The 17,003-nt window shown below is 42.0% G+C and overlaps 1 protein-coding gene across 2 annotated transcripts in view; it reads right to left on the bottom strand.

The window, feature by feature from the left end:
- Window positions 1-1,945: 1,945 nt before the first annotated feature.
- LOC135407051 (uncharacterized) overlaps window positions 1,946-17,003 on the bottom strand; it is a 76,294-nt gene continuing 61,236 nt past the window's right edge. For both annotated transcript variants that reach the window (XM_064641752.1, XM_064641753.1), the window contains 2 exons: window positions 15,295-15,517; window positions 1,946-11,018 (listed from right to left, as the gene is read on the bottom strand). In XM_064641752.1, the coding sequence (XP_064497822.1) occupies window positions 2,162-11,018; window positions 15,295-15,517 (9,080 nt within the window). In that variant the 3' untranslated portion in view covers window positions 1,946-2,161. The remainder of the gene's footprint in view (window positions 11,019-15,294; window positions 15,518-17,003) is intronic.

The following is a 17,003-nucleotide window of genomic DNA, read 5'->3' as shown; positions in this document are numbered from 1 at the left end:
CACTGCAAACATAGCTTAACCTAGCCAATGTCACATAAATAAATGTTCCTGTACAACAGATGTTTCACAGGTCAGCAACATCAACTTAGTTGTCAGAGAAGAGTGCAAGAACAATGTACACAATTCGCCCCAGCAAATTAGAAGAACCCTCTTTGAACTAATTTAAAATAACTAATTGAAATTCACCTACCTCATTTGGGCTTCTGCCTCAACATCCTTGGGTTTCTCAAGTTCCAGAGGTAACTTAGCTGCAGGATGGTCTGCCTGTTTTTCCTCTGCCTTGCAGAGCTTCTCCTCCTCTCCTTTGCCATGAGGCTCCTCTTGCTCCCTGAGCCAAGCCTGACCATCCTTCTGGTAGCTGCCCGAACTGTGGTAGGAATGATTCGACTGCCTTTCCTGGTGATCATCATCTTGCTCAGAGCCATGGGCACTTTCATGGGAATGTTCCAGCTCACTTAGGTGAGAGCTTTCCTGGCTGACATTGCAAGAGGAGCCATATCTACTACTGCCAACAGGACTATGAGAGAATAAGAAAGTCCATCAGAAAAAATAATGGATTGGAAAAACACAAAACAAAGTGCACATTCAACAAACTGAGCAGAACACTAAATATTACTGAAAACATATGTGTTATGGAGTCAAACATATTTAACTACTATGCTCTTATGATTATTATCTAGTCTTATGAACCTCAAAACTTTGGTAGGCAGTAGAAATACTTCATATACAGCCTGCCAGCATATAGACCATATATGGTTTATATATATATATTTATACATATGTATATATGTATATGCACATGTATACTTTTTATATATATACTTATATATGGTCTATACATATATATACCTTGGTCTTTCCTGCACCAAATACTATTTCACCTTACATCAGCAAGAAACTGCCAGTGAAGATATTCTAATAACCAGACAAGATTCATGGAATCATAGCAATTCAGAGTGAAAGTGTTTCTGTCTTCTGTGGTTTTGCTGCAGCTAGGGTCTTTATCATGACCATTTAGCTGATTATTATTATTAAAAAATACAGTTAAAGTTAACTTTATTTTTATATACTGCAAGTTTATGATAAAATACATTGCAGTCAAGATTAAGATTGTCAAGACTCTCAACTTAAAACCTTTCACAAAAGTGGAGCAATTTTTCAAATGAAAGCCACATGTCTCTCTCTAATAGAGCTTTCTCAATAACTCGTTTTATATAAAAAGAAACAGAGCCACAGGGGTGTGATCTCTCTGATTCAAGACACCACTTTCAGGACTGAATTCCTAGAATCCTCAAACAAAATACAGCAGACGGAAATTTCTCGTGCAGTCAGGAAAACTATGGCCAAGAATAAAGCAGCATTCATATTTCTCTCTTGTAGTCTTTGGAGAATTTGAAACCAGATAGGAAGTTTATGAGTGCAGAGTTGCAGCTGTGTGATCAGAGGAACAAGTTTCCCTTATATTAGACAGAAATATGTAAGTTTAGTGAGTCTCTGTTTTGATTTTTGAAGGTGATTGTAACTTAACGCAGAGGACTTAATACAGCCTCGTGAAATACCAATACTTTCCTCTAGTGGTTTTCATAACTGCATGAAATAACCTTCTGACAGATTTTAGGAAAAGCGAGCATTAGAATACCTTCACTGATATCTCTGATAATGTTTTAATATATTCGGTAATATGAAATGAACCGAAGTAGTTCTATAATGCATCATCAGTAAGTTAAATTTCTCTCTAAAAGCCTTTATCTTGCATTTTGAAAACAAAATGCTCCTTCCTACCAGTACTTTCTACCCACTGTTAGTTTTTTCTTGGCAAATACAATATTATTATCACTAAACAAGAAAGCAAAGTGAATCATATGCAGCAGAATTAACACACAAATACTTCTGAGAGGCTACTGAAATCAGCATTAGAAGCATTTCATTCAGTGGCACACGGTATAAGAACATAGGAAATTCAATTACACTTGCAGAAGAAAAGTGGAAAAAGGTGAGAAAATGGTCTAAGGGCTTGTACATAACTGCAACTGCAGTTTGCCATAACCTCTGTGACAAACATTGACAACAGATAGGGAATGGGACTGAGCTACAAACATCAGACACCAAGGCCATCATCTACTGCTGCAGTGTTGCATTATAAATGGTCAAAACCCATTTATTATGCCTCATTTGTAACTAGCCTTTTCTCATTCTGTTGTTCCACGCTCTGCAGATCTGCAGCCAGTGTGTTAGGATGAAGCACTGCTCCATCAGGAGCAGAATCAAGCCCAGTTTCTCCCAGTTCAAGCTTCTCTGTCACATGCTCTTCTGCCTGATCGTCCTTCTGCAGTTCACCTGAAATCACATTCTGCTGATCTTCTGACTCTTTACCAGACTTCTCTCCCAGCTCTTTGCTGGATGTATCATCAACAGTGCTTGCACCAGATGGCTCTTTGGAAAGTTCATTGTCTACAGTGTCAGGCTGCTTTGAAGACAACTTTACTTCTATATTTGCATCTGTCAGTTGATCTGAAACTGCAGATTTTGAGTTTTCATCTGAACTGACTGTTCCTAACACCTTGTCATCTGGTTTTGACAAAGCCTGTGGTGGCACATTTGGTTCCTTTTTGGCAGAGGTCTCTCTGATGTCTTTTTGCCAGGGAAAGGAGAAATCTAGCTTTTTCCCAAATACTGCTCCTTGGGCACTCTCTGGCTTACTCACCTTTTCTTCACTACCTCCTTCAAACAGAGATGAAGAAAGCTTCTTAAAACTGGACATGAGGCCCTGATCTGTTCCTGCTTTATTAACAGAGGGTGGCTGCTGAGAGAAGAACGACCCAAATGGCTTTCCACTATCAGAAGATGACATAAAGCTGAATTTTGGCAAACTGGGTATGTTTGGTATCTCAAAGACATTTTTACTACTATTTGTATCTGGAGGGACATTATCCTGTTTCTTCAAGTCAGATTTGGAAGCAATTCCTTCTGCAGGCACTTCATCAATTGCTAAATGTTTCTCCTCTTTGGCAGTTTGCTGTTTTACTTCACTTGTCTTATCTTCATTTGGCTGAAGCTGATGAACACTGGGCTCATCAGCTGGAGCTGTGGGTTCTCTATCATTGTTACTGATCAAGTCCTGCTGATCAACACCAGCATTGGCCTGATCCCCTGTAACAGCAGCCTCTGATTCAAGTGTAGCACTCTTGTCTAACTGGGAAAGGTTTGTGCCTGCCTCACTAGCTGGGGCTTCCATTTCGAGTGCAGGCTCATTAGTAGAGTCAGAGGGAAGGATGTCAATGGCTGCCTTGTCTGCAGGAGCAGCTTGTTCCTCTGCTACATCTGAAGACCCCGTATCTAGTTGGGAAGTACCTACATCAGTCTGGTCAGTGGCCTCAGCCTGCACTGTATCAACTGCATCCCTGAGATCAGACTGGTATGGCTGAGTATCTACCACCTCAGAGGGTTGTGCTTCCTTATCGAGCTGCAGAACCTCAGGGGCTTGTTCCTCACTACAGACTCCCGTTTCTGGCATGATCCTCAAAGGTTCCTCTTTACAGGTTTCCGAGTTCTGTTTTGACTCAGCTTCTGTTTTCATAGGAGACTCATTTGTGGAGTTCTCTTCTGCTGAAACAGGTAATACATCCTTCTTCACAGAGCTTGAGACGTCTCTTTTAGACTCTCTGGCTGCATCTGTATTTTCTGTCTCCTTAGAGTCTTTTGCTGGAACAGACCCAGTGACATCTTTCACACTACTGCTTTGAGGTTTAGGGGTGGATTTTGGAGGCATCTCTTTTGGAGGTTCTTTTGGAGGTTCTTTTGGACCTTTGAAGATGCCAAAGAGATCATTTGTGAAAGCTGGTGCTGGGGCACTTGGGAGGGAGGAGAAACCAAAGAAAGAAGAGCTTCTCTTCTGTGCAGGAGGAGGTGCAGTAGCTTGAGGTTGTGAAAAGAAACCAGAAAATGTTTTAGGCGGTTTCATTTTTGTCATGAAACTTGAAAACATTTCAACTGAAGAATCCAGAACTGATTTATCACCCTCAGGTTCCTTAGGTTTGTTTTGAAAATTAGATGCCTCTGGCATTTTAGGAGGAGTGTGTGGCTCTTGTGCCTGTTTTAACCTGTCACCAAGAGTTTGTTCAGGTACTTTATGTTCTGGCTCTTGTGTCTGTTTCAACCTGTCACCAAGAGTTTGTTCAGGTACTTTATGTTCTGGCTCTTGTGCCTGTTTTAACCTGCCACCAAGATTTTGTTCAGGTACTTCATGTTCTGGCAACTCATGCTGTACACAGACCTCTTCAGAGACCGCTTCATTTTTGATGTCACTTGTACTATTTAAATCTTTTAGACCCTGGGAATCCATCTTATCACCTGAGGACATGCTATTATCCATCTTTTCAGAAGTTTGCTCTTTTGAAGAATAAGGCTCTTCTTTATCAATGGGAAATTCAAGACTGTCCATTTTTTCTGTATTACGCAAAGCATCTTCTTCTGCCCCTGGGGAAATAGTCTGAGAACCTTCCTGCACAGTGGGAGTCTGAAGGCAAGGATCAGAAGCAGCTGAATTGGTTACTGCAGTGTCATCTGTCTGTGGAAGCTTTTCTAAGTCACTCTCTTCAGCTACTGCAGCAATACTTTCTATATTTTTCACATTTTCCACTGCCAGCATTTCTGATTTATTTTCTGGGATGCTGAGGTCATTAGATATTTGTTTGCCAGTCACTGCTGCAATAATATCATCAACTTCTTTTTTATTGTCTGCATCTTGTTGCCTGGTAGAACTGCTGCTTTTGACACCAGAGTCAGTGGAAACACTTTGCTTCACATGTGGCTTAGAGTCCACTGGTTTAGCCGGTTTTGTATTACTCTCCTGTCTATGAGCAGTTGGTGGCTTAGAACTCACTGGTTTAGCTGGTTTTGTGTTATTCTCCTGTCCTGGAGTAGTTTGAGGCTTTTCATCCAAAAACGATGTCAAATTGAAGAAGCTAAAGCTAGTGCTTCTTTGAGGTACGCTCTTCTCAGCAGATGGACCACTGGAGAAGAAGGAGGGCAGATGAAACAGTCCCTCTGTTTCTTGTTGCTTCCCGCCAGCAGGAGCAGCAGCAGGTGCTGAAGGCTTTGGTTCATCCGACCCAGTGAAGAAGGAGAATATGCTCTTACTGGCTGGCTGTGATTTCGGAGCAGTGATGTCAGAAAAGCTGAATGGCAAACTGAAACCTGACTCTTTAGGTGTCTGGTCTGGCTTCGGTTTTGTCCGATTGGTTGTGTCTCCTAAGCGATCTCCTGCTTGTTGCTTTGGTGTAACTGTGGGTGTGCTGCTTTGCTGCACGGCTGACTGGCTCAGCTGGTTTATTCTTGGACCTACACCCATTGGTTTCTGTGAAGCATTCCCAGGAGGCACTTTTTTACTCTCAGGAGGCCCCTCCACAGCTTTTCTGCTTTGTTGTTCCTTTTGCACCCCAGGACTAGGAGAGACCTGGCTGTCCATACCTTCCGTTCTCACCTCTTCCTTAGGGGTGGAGGACAGACACGGCATACTGGCACTCTGAAGACCCCCAGACTTCTCAGTTTTCTGTCTTGGCTCAGTCACAGTTCTGCTATTGGTTTTTGGAAGAGTTGTAGTGCTTGAGGTTGGTTGAGAAGACACAGGCTCCACTTTGAAGAGATCTCCGATGGATCCAAACAGTGATGAGATGCCAGAGGTTTCCTTCTGTTCTGGCTGTTTCACCTCTTCTGGTTTATCACTTTGACTTTTCTTCAAATCTGGTGATGGCTGTGGTGCTTTGCTCACCTGTGTTTTAAAGAAATCAAAAAATCCAGAAGCTTGGGGTTTGTTGGCAGTTGAGCTAGCAGGAGAATCTTCTCCAAGACTGAACAATTTTAGAGCACTTTTAAATAATGTCTCCTCAGGCTCAGTGGCTGGTTGGCTCTGATTTGGCTGTGACTGAGAAGGTTCACTAACGTTTGCGTGCCTTTCAAGATGCCTGGAAGCTGGTGTTGTTTTGACAGGTCTCTCTTCTCGTATGGGCCTGCTGTCTGGAGTAGTCTGGCTCAGTACAGAGGGAGATCTTGTTAATCCTGGTTTTTTAACACGGATGTTTTCTGTTTGATTTAATTCTGGCTTTTCCTTTCTAGCAGCCTCCAAATTAAGTTCTGATGAGGCATTCCTTCTCAGTTCTGATGTCACAGGAAACTTCTGCCCTGCCTGTGCCTCATCCAATTTTCTATTTGGTGTAAGTGGTAAAATATCAGTTTTATTTTCAGATGATATTGACTGTGTGTCTGTCCTCTTCAAGGCAGAATCTTCTGATGTCTCAGAGCCAGGGCCTGAAGACTTTCCAATTAGTCCACCCAAAGCAGAAAATAAAGAGCTAACTTTATTCACTGGTGTTTTCTTATCTTCCTCTGTCTTTTTTGTTTCTGTTACTCTTTCAGTAGATGCTACAGTTTCCTCAGCTTTAGGAGTAGACTGAAACAATTGGAAACCAAAGAATCCTGATGACCCACCCCCAGAAGTTGTCACAGGGACAGCCTTCTCGACTCCCTTAGTGTGGACCTCCTTACTCAGGGATTTATTGAAAGCTGCTCTGGAATGTGTTCTGAGATCAAGGGTTAATGGAGGCTCCTCTGAATGATTCAGGGTTTCCTTCTCAGGCCTAAAATCTACTTTGAGCTTCTGAAGCTTATAACCTGAGAAGTCTAATGGCTGCTCTCTCTGATAATAAATAGACTCCTCAAACATTTGTGAAAAGGTTTCCAAATTCATGTTCATTAGCTGATCACTCCTCTGCAGAGCTACTGACAAATCCAGGGGTTTATTTGTTGTATAATCATCTAGAGACTCTTCTTCAGCAAACCAAAACAGCTCATCTTCACTGCCAAGAGGGACTTTAAAACCACAAACAGCAATTGTGTTGTCTTCTAGCACAGCTCTTGGAATGGAATCCATCTGAAAGTTATAATCCCAGCAGTCTGGGTAAGAATAAGTTTCAGGAGCGCACACGTAGACATACTGTCCAGTGGGATCAGTGAGCAGTGAATACACGTACTGGCTATCACTGTACATGTAGTATCCACAATCACCATCTTCTGATGGCCACCATATGCCCTGCTCAAGCATCGTTATCCACTCCTGATACTCTCGGCTATAGGATGAGTACATGAAGCTCTCGTCCATACTTAAAGTCTCTTGGTCAATTAGTGTCCACATTGTTCCATCACAGCCAGAGGAGTAGCTTAAATCCATGGGCAGCTCCTCAAATGAGTAACTGACATCTCTTTCAAAGGGTGGAAAGTTACTGTAACTTTCATTCACAGAATTAGCAGCCCACGCATCATTTTCTTCTGAACAAACATCTTGAAACATTAACTGGTCAAATGACTCATACGATATTGCACTTAAATCTAAACTCTGTCCATCAAAATTGGCATTAGTCTGCCAATCCATCACATTTGCATTCCCATCCTTTTTACACAGATTCACTACCGTATCATTTGCAGGCCAGTCCAGGAACTGAGGGGGCAGAACAGAGTTCTGGTTTAACACGTAGTAAACTGGAACTGCTATTCCATGAGTGTCAGCCAGTTCCCCCATTTCATATTCCCATTCAAAGCCAGAATGGCTTCTTGTTTCCTGATAAACTGAGTACTGCTCCGTAGGGTTATAGCTTTTATTAGTCAAATTGAGAAATTCATTTGATCCTTTGTTTAAAGGAGTTGGAATTACTCTAGATTCTACATCCTGATGAGGAATATGTCTACTATTTTTAGGCTTTCCAGATAAGTCCTGTACCTTGTCTTGCATATTTAGAGCTTCAGGTTGCACAGGATGCCCACAGTGGGGAGCATGTGGCTCAGCTGTTTTATTTACTTTTGCACCGGACAAGTGGTCAGTAGTTTTGGAAGATTCCACTGTTTTCACATGATCTTGTTTCTCCTTTGGTTTAGGCAGGAGATTTTTTAAGAAGCTGGAAGCTTCCTGTTTTTCTCCAGTGCTGCTTTGACTGTCAGAAGCCATTCCCGAGTTGCTGGGTTTTGTCTCTGAGCTAGAATCCTCACCTTTATCAAAGAGCTTCATGAAGCCCAGAGAGTTTGTTTTCACCTTCTCTTGCTTAGATTCAGACAAGTTTTCATTTGAAGCTAACCTAAATAAGCCAGACAATAATCCAGGAGAAGTGCTTTTCTGGCCATCACCCTCACTTTTAGCAGTTAGGTCTTGGTTATGGGCTGTGTTTTCATTGGAAGAAATGCGAAGGAACCCAGAAAGAAAACCTGGTGTGTGCTTCTTCTCCACGTCGTCTGCACTTGCAGCTTCTGGCCCTCTGGCTGAAGAGGTGGATTCAACTGAGCTGTTGTTCAGTCCTTCCTTCATCAGTCCTTCTTTTACATTTCTAGGTTCTTCCTGAGTACTCTTGGTTCTCTGCTGCTCTTCTGCAGCCTTAATGGTAGCAGAGCCATTCTCCTGGTGCTTTTCCGTGTTTCCTTGGCCACTAGATAGATTTTCTTTATTTGTACTTTTTCTCTGTAAAAGTTCCTCCTTATGGTCTGATAAATTTGGAACTGAGCTAGATTTTAATGAAACGGCATTTTCTGAATTCCTGTTTCTGTCTCCAGGTAAAGAATTGTCGTTAGAACTCTGGTCACTTCTTTGGTCCTTTGTAGGTGCTAGATTTTCTGCAGAAGAAAATTTAAATAACGAAGGAATAAAGCCTCCCTTCTCATTCTTCTGTTCCTGCTTTGCTGAAAAACCCAGACCACTGAAAAAAGGAAGTTTTCCAGTGAAAGGAAATGACTGTTCTTCCTTTGATGAACTATTTTGTCTTACATCCTCCTCAGACTTATGGCCTTTAAAATGCTCAGATGTACTTTCTTTCTGCCCTTGTTCAGCAGAAGGAAGCAACAACTGACTGAAAGACTTTTTGAGTGGACTGAAAAAGCTTTCAGATGCTGTACCCTGACCTTGAGGTTGTGAATTAGGTTCCACATTACCTCTGTTTTGCTTGTTTCCCAGTCCATGAGCTGCAGTATGCTGATCCCCTGAGTGATTTGCAGGAGGCTGCTCCCTGGCAGTCGGTGCACCCTCTTTCACAGTGGCAGCTGGTTGGTTTGTAACAGGATGCAAATCTGGTTGCTTCTCTGGCACATCCTGCTGCTTGGGAGCCAAGAGACCATCAAAATTGGCTTTCAGGCTGAAGGAACTGACTGAATTCGTGAGCCTGCCAAAGATTGAAGACACAGAAGTGCTATTTGCGTTTACCTCTGCCTCACTTCCAGTCTCACTTTTCTGTACCTCTGGAACAATGCTGCTGGTCCTGGCTGACGTCTGTCCAGATGGTGTTTCACTCCTGTTTGCCTCATCAACTTTTGCAGCCTGGCTGTCCTCCTTGGTGTGCTCCTCCTTTATGACTTCTTGCTTTGGCACTTCCTTCTCAGAGAAGATCTTTAAAGGATTAAACATGCCTAGAACTGAATTCACAACTGAATGTTGGTTCTGCTGGCCGTCAGCAGCAGTTCCTTGTGACTGTTGGGGATGATGTGGTGCAGAAGCCTTACTGTCCACCTCAGTGGTTTCTGGCTTGTTGGAGTTTATGTTCTGGGCTCTTTTATCACCACTCACTGGGGATGGTAGCAAAGACTGAATGGAGAACTTGGTGTCAGATTTATTATCTGCTGCTCCTCCAGAAGATGACCTCTCGCTTTTAGACTTATTAGAAAATACATTCAAGATTCCACCTTCTGATGAGTTTTTGTTTTCTGTATTCTCTGGAGTGGAAGAAACAAGCTTTTCAACAGATGCTGTGAGCTGCTTTGTGCTTGACCCTACCTTTTCTGTGAAAGAGCTGAACAGGGAATTTACTGTATTTTTCACACCTGACAAGTCTGGAAGAGATTCAGATTTGCCTTTGGTACTCTCCTCCGCAGCAGGTTGTTTGGTCTCTTCAGACTTTTTAGCTTCTACTGAATTATCAGCATTACCCTGTTTCAGTGGCATGCTCTCAACATTTTTTCTGGTTTCTGGCAATGTACCAAATTTGCTGATTTCTTCCTCCTTTTCAGCCAAGTATTCTGAGACTGATTCTACTAGACACTGAAGTTCATCCATTGTGTCTATGTACTCCTCGCTGGGTTCTTCAACAGGAGACAGTGTCAAGTCTTGCATAGTATGAACACGCTTGCTCTCTTTAGTTTTATGTTTTTTATCAGAGCTAGCCTTTTTTTGGGAGCCCATATTTGCAGGGCCATTAACAGTTAAGTTTCTCAAATGGTTGATGTCAGAATCACACCATGTTTTTGAAAGCGTAGCCAGTTCCTCCATTTCATCATCCGAAACAGGCGAGTACTGGAACTCATCAGAAGCACTGCTGTCAAACTCCTCAAGGACATCCACAGGCACAAAAGTGTTTTCTGGCATCCCGATGTGTTTCATGTCTTCAGCGTTACTGAGGTGAAGTGAGTCCTCATGGTTCATTCCCTGCTTGATGGGCAGCTTGCCACTTTTAACCATTAACCCATTTTTGTATGGACGCAGGATTGGATAAGCAGGCAACCGTTCCTTACTTTCTGAGCTACTGGTATATTTTCCAGTTCTATCATATACTGGGAAATCATCAACTAGTTCAGAACTAGTTGCCACACCATTGAAATAAACTGCCTTCTCCCCAGGAAAATGTAGACCTCCATTACCTTGCAGGCTTATTTGTTCTCTCCCTCCAAAATTGTATCGCAGCTTCTTTTTCCTTCTTCTATCTATTGTATCATATTCCTCAGGATATCTAGGGACATCTACAGATCCTGACTCCACACATACCCTTTGGCAGCACCTTGATCTTTCACAGTGACTGAAATTTTCTCGTTTTGAGAGAGTCTGCATCTTTTTAATGTTTTTCTCATGCCAACTTCTATTTTTATGATTTTTTTCTAAGAATTCCTCTATTAGCAATTTTCCTAGCTCTTCATAGTTACTCTCCTCTTCTTCTTCTCCATCTTCAGAGTTAAATGGAATGATCCTGACTCTTTCATTTCTAGCTAGAGATCCTTGTCTAAGATGAGAAATAAAGGAGGTGGGAGGGAAAGAAAGAGAGGCAGCAAAAAAAACAGGAAGGGAAAAACAACAGTTTTAGAAAAAGCTCTAGAAAAGACAGAAAAAACAGCAATGGTAAAACAGGCGTTAAATAAAGGAAAATTAAATCAGAAACATTCAGAAATAACGAAGTTGAAAACCTGCCAATCTACCACCATTACATTTAAATGAAATAGTCAAAAAAAGCAGCACGGGTTGTGAGATTCCACAGGTTATGGCTGCACAAAAATTAGAAGTGCTTATTTGAAGGAGAACAGCTTTTTGTGATCAAGTGAGGGCACACAGCCTTGGATGCACCAGTATTCTGCTGTCACTTTTTTAGGCACGTTGAAAAGAAGTCACTTATTGCAATAGCAGGACTACTTTGAGATACAGTGCCCACGCACACCATTCCACTACGCTGTGCCTGCATTTCGGTCACTCCGTGCTGCAGACTTTTGTTTTAGCAGTATTCATAAAGCAGAATGACTTTGTCTCTGCTTTATGACTTTGTGCCTTCCAGGGGTGGCTACAAAGCAGAGACTTCATGTAAAAACTCAAGAGTCACTGTACTCCAGGCAAGTGTGCAAACTGTGCACACCAGCAGCATGAGGAGTTTCGGCTACTCCACCACTCCTCTTTGCTGGGAATGCTCTCACTGCAGCTACTGGCCTGGAGGGGCTCCTACCAACACAAAATTAAGGTTCTCGGGGGTGTCACTGGATATTAGCTCATTGCAAGCCTCACATGCTTTTCAGGATCCGTACTTCCCCTTTATAATGCATCTAAACAGATCCAGCAACTTGTCCATTGTGGGAGAATGGATTAAAACTGTGAAACAATTCCAAGCTTCTCAGAAACCCAAGTAAATGACACTTGGGGTTTTGGGATTAATTCCTAGCCCTTGGTCAGAAGGATTATCTCAATTGTTCAACAGCCCAAAGGCTAGTAGCAAGAAAGCTTCCTCTTTATCTGAATCTCACAAGAACAGCTCCTGGCAATCTACATAAAAATAAGCAGGTAGAAAGTGGATGTAAAAATAACAAAATCATCATCTGAAAGATGCACCGTAGCTTTGTCTCACATCATCATATTGGGGCAGCCCAATATAGAACACTATCGGGACAGCCCTGAAAAAGAAATAGGTCATTGCATTTTCACTACTGCTGGTTTAGTACTGCATTTCCACCAGTATTACCCAACTTACTCTAATTGAAATGGTGCTCATTACTTTAAATTACTCCTGTTATAAACATTTAGTACACTTACTACACTTCTTGCTCACAATTTTAAGACAGTAATTGAAATAATTTTCTTTTAAAAGCTAACAAAATTTAAAAGACTCCCAGGGCCACCATAGTTACTGGATCAAGACCTTCCAAATCTCAACTGAAAGCAATGGGACCTACATGAATGCCTGAAGAGCCATTATCTGCAAATGCTGAACCAACAATAGGCTAATTTAGGCACAAAGGAAATAACTTTTCTTTGCAATTGAGCGCCTTCCCCTATATGTGTTTCCCCTGTACTTCTACAGAGCATCCCTTTCACAAGAAATAAAGCAATGATGAGAAGTCCAACACATGAGAGGACTAAGAGATGACAACATCAGCCCAGCACTTAATTACCACAGATCCGAAAGAGAGAGGAGGCAAACAGCAAACATCAGCTGAAATGTATCACAAGACAAGCACACAGGCGCAGAGAGGTCAACCCACCTATCCGACAGATCTAGAGAGCGCCTGCTCTCTAGCGAGCACTGGCAGCTTGTCATCTGACTACACTCAGATGTGGACTCTGGGTCAGTGCAGCCACTCACAGTGGAATCTATGCTATCAAATCGCCTTGGGAGTGAAGAGAGCAAAGAGCAGGGAGACATGGAGGACAAATGGTTACACAAAATGAACATTGCAAAGAAAACTTAGTGCTTAAAAAAAAATAAATAAATGAAATCTGAGGGGAAGATATCTGCTATTCTGAAGCCAAACTGGCTGTTGGCAGCAAAACATTCTCCAAAGACAAATAAGAATATTGCTTGTTATCCCTAGGAAAGTGTGGAAGAAAATACATGTACTTCTATCAAACAAGTATGATCACATGTAGCAGCTAATAAAGAGAACCAGAACTTTTCCACCCAAACTCAAATGTCGTAAGAAAAAAACTGAGGTGTTAGGACAGTTTCAACTGAGGCATTTTGGCACTGACAACACTCTGCCCAATTCAAGTCAGGTTCTAGCAAAACTTTGACTGGTTCCTCTGGGTCTGCCCAGGACAGCCTCCTACAAGCCGTCATTTCCTCAGCAACCACCAGTTGTCATGAACTGCAACCTGCAGACTGCCAGGAACACTGATTTCATCAGGTGACTGCCTGGTCCACAGCATTAATTGCTGCTAGGACAGTTTAGTTTTGCAATACTCAGCTAAAACTTTGTTTCGAAAATATTTAAGACCTACCCACATGCTTCTTTTCAGCCAGCTTATTAGAAATACCTTTCTGGTAAGAACGAGAATCCCACATAGCTTCTTTGGAAAGCTTATTTGCATTTTTTAAGTTTTAAGATTAAACATGTAGCAAAAAATCTTGTTGGGCATGTGGAAAATGCGCATAGGAACAGGAAGGCTCAGAGGGAATCGATCACCATCTAGCCTTCCTGGACTGAAAGTAATTTTAGACCTTAGCAGTCTACAAAGCTCATTAAATTTTATCAGTCCAGATTGTTTCACACCAATACTTCAGTAAATCAGGAAAAAAACTCAAAACCACAAATTCATACTCTAGCTTGTTATTCTGTAACAATTCAAACCAGAAGTGCTTCTTTGGAAGGTCTTATGAACACATTTAGCCTTTAGATACAGTTAAAAGTTCACAAACACCCTGGCTCCAAGAAAGGTGAGCCATGAAAGACTACTTGTACTGTCAACACCACCCCAAGAACTCACACAACTGCAAAAATACACAGCCACCATTGGCTTCTCCTGGCTGGGGGCCCAATCCCACTGTTCAGTTTGGCTCTTCCATAAAGAGAATGCCTCAGCTCATCTACACAGACTCTCAGTAAGATCTTCATCAATTTTACCACTGCAAACCAGCAGCACAGAATCACATGGGAAAGGGAATAACTTGCTTTTACAAGATATTTAATGGACTAGGAAAAGAGAGCTAGGAATGACATGTCACACTGCAGTGAACACATTTTGTCAGCATATTTGCCTTTGTTCTTGAAACCTCAATAACAGTAACAACATTAAGTGTTACCACTAAAACTCTTCCTTTACCATTAATGACCATATGTCAAGAAGAGCAAAATTTAGCCTCAGTCATACACCCATGAGGACAACTGAATTCAGGTTCAGGCTTCAGGAAACAAGAACATTCTTACCAAGGGACATAAAGTAGAACAAATCAGTTATAATACATATAAAACTCTGCACATCTGTGATAGTCTTTAAGCAATTGCCTCTTCCTTCCACATCTAAGGCAGAAGCAGCAGCATAGCCTGTCTACACACCTACTCTTACCAAGCTGACCAGCACTGTCCAAGTTCTTCTGCTTTCTCCTTACACAACCAGCTCTATTATTAACTTATTATCATAAGTTAATGCTGTAATGCTTAATACTTAAGTTAAAACCAGTTGTGAAACCACTGATTTATGGTCAAAAATATGATTTAGATCAAGTAAACCATTTTTCATATAGCTCAAAGTAAACCAAAAGAGAAAGCACAGAATTCAACAAGGTTATATGAGGACCAAAAAAAAAAAAAAAAATCAACCGAAAAACCCCAACTAATTGGTTACAAACTTTCTTCTTGAATATGTTGTTTTGACAGAGTCAATAGAACCAGAACTAAACCAGGACAGAAGATAAATCTGCCCCGGGAAAGAAGCTCCCAATAGGATAACTCTGCTAGGCTGTGTTTCACTGGCTTGGGAGGCATGCCCATGCAATGGTACCAGAACAATCAACTACTCAGTGCTCTGGCCTTCAAAAGGTAAGGGGAAGGTACAGCCAAGAGTAAATGACCTCAAAGTTGAGCATATCTTTTAAAGGTCACTCCCTAAACTCCCAGATCTGGTGTAACACGGAGCCTCATGGGTTTTTCCTGGTTCACAGCACAATCCCAATGCTAACAAAACACCTTCCTATCAGAAGACTTTTAAAGCCCTCGATCTGCCCTCCCCTGCCAGCACGGCGGCTTCATGGCCCTGCCACAAAACAAGGGGAAAAGAAGAGCAACCCAGCAGACAGCACTCACCTGATGGCCACGTGCTCCCGGTAATCCAGATCATAGCTTTGCAGGGAGTCAGCACAGGAATCCCGCAGGACCCCTTGCTGCTGCAGGCGCGAGGGTGCCGTGAACTGGTGCACGGAGGCGTTGGGCTGGGCCGTGGTGTGGTACGGAGGGGGGATGCTGTTACTGGTCTCACTGCGGTAGTCGCTGTCCCGGTCATCCACAGCACTGTCAGCATCTTCAAAGGCTAAGAAACAAAACCAGTTAAGGCCACAGCTCTCTCAAGTCGCCCTGTACGGGGCAGTAAAGCCCATTTCGTTTTGAAAGAATGTAAAAAAACACTGTTTCTGCTGCGGATGTATCTCCGTCTGGTAGCTGGCTATAACCTCCATTTCTCTCAAGTATGCACCAAGGAATTGCAGTGATCAGGTCCACACCTTCCTTTCCCTCTTCCCTACATAGGAGTATACTTCTCTTTAGTCGTTACTAATCAGCAGATTAAGACATTTTTAATCAAAACAAACAAAAAAAACCCCCAGCATCTAAAATTTCAGGTACTTTGCTGCTGCCAAAATGAACCTTTAGATGTTGGGGAAAACAAACAAACAAACAAACAAACAAACACCAAAACATTTCCTTATGGAAAGGAGCTCTTTTCCTGGAAACTTTTCAACCTTTAATTCAAGCTGTAATACTGTCTCTTCCTCTCAGCATCCTTAACCAGAACTGTAGGGTTCTGGATGGGTATGTCATGCCTTTTTTTCTCTCCTTTTTGGTAAAAGTATTAGTTTAATTTAAGAGAAACTAATGTAAACTACTCAGTAGGAAAACCAGAAGAACTGGGAGAGCAGTTCTGCTTACAAACAATTACACTACTTCTTATAGGGGAAAATTGCTACATTTAACACATACAAGTAAATTAGCCTAAGTATAGTACTCAACACTAATAATAACCTTCACGAAGGAAAAGGCTCCTCTCCAATGAGTCCCTCTCCCTGCAGAAACATTTTAGCTTGTTAACCCTTCAGAAAAGGAGAATGCCGAGTTATAGTGAGGAAAGGTATCAAAAATATACGGCTGTGTATGGCTGTGCAGGATGCAAGGTTATCTTTGCAAGCTTAAAGTGAAATACACACACTGTTAGGCAGTGGAGTGCACCATTAACATGCTTGAAACAAAAGAAAATAAGGACCAGCCATTATTCATTCTCTCTGCCAACAAAAGCCTGCCTAAAAGGGACAATCAAATTAAAGCTCTCTCCAGAAAGTTACCCAGTGGTGTGTGTTCTACACAGTCATTGACCATGAGGCTAAAGGTGTTCTTTACAGGCCAGATCCTTAATAAAACCTACATTTAAGTGCTGAAATTCCAAGCAGATGGAATGCAGCATCACGGAACACCTTCTTCTTCCACTGGTGTTTCCCACACCTCTATTTCAATTTCCATTTTTTCAATCTGAGGCAAAATTTGTTCTGTGACCTTTTCAGTTCCTTCCCAATACAGTAAGATTAGTGCCCTGAACATGGATGGAAGAGTAGAAAAGAACCCTAGCAGAAAACAAGTCTGCAAAATATGGGCCACTTGAAAAAGCCCAGCTCTACCCTCCTAAGTAGAACCAATTCAATTTGATTGTCCACACTGAAAACGAAGTTAAGCCTCCTGCTTTTTAGTAGTTTAAATGCTGCAGAGTTCCTGTCAGTCTCGAGTCAATTGAATAGAAATGAATAGCAATC

Source organism: Pseudopipra pipra, chromosome Z (assembly GCF_036250125.1).
Source record: "Pseudopipra pipra isolate bDixPip1 chromosome Z, bDixPip1.hap1, whole genome shotgun sequence".
In the NCBI taxonomy this organism is placed as follows: domain Eukaryota; kingdom Metazoa; phylum Chordata; class Aves; order Passeriformes; family Pipridae; genus Pseudopipra; species Pseudopipra pipra.
This window is presented reverse-complemented; position numbering and strand designations above follow the sequence as displayed.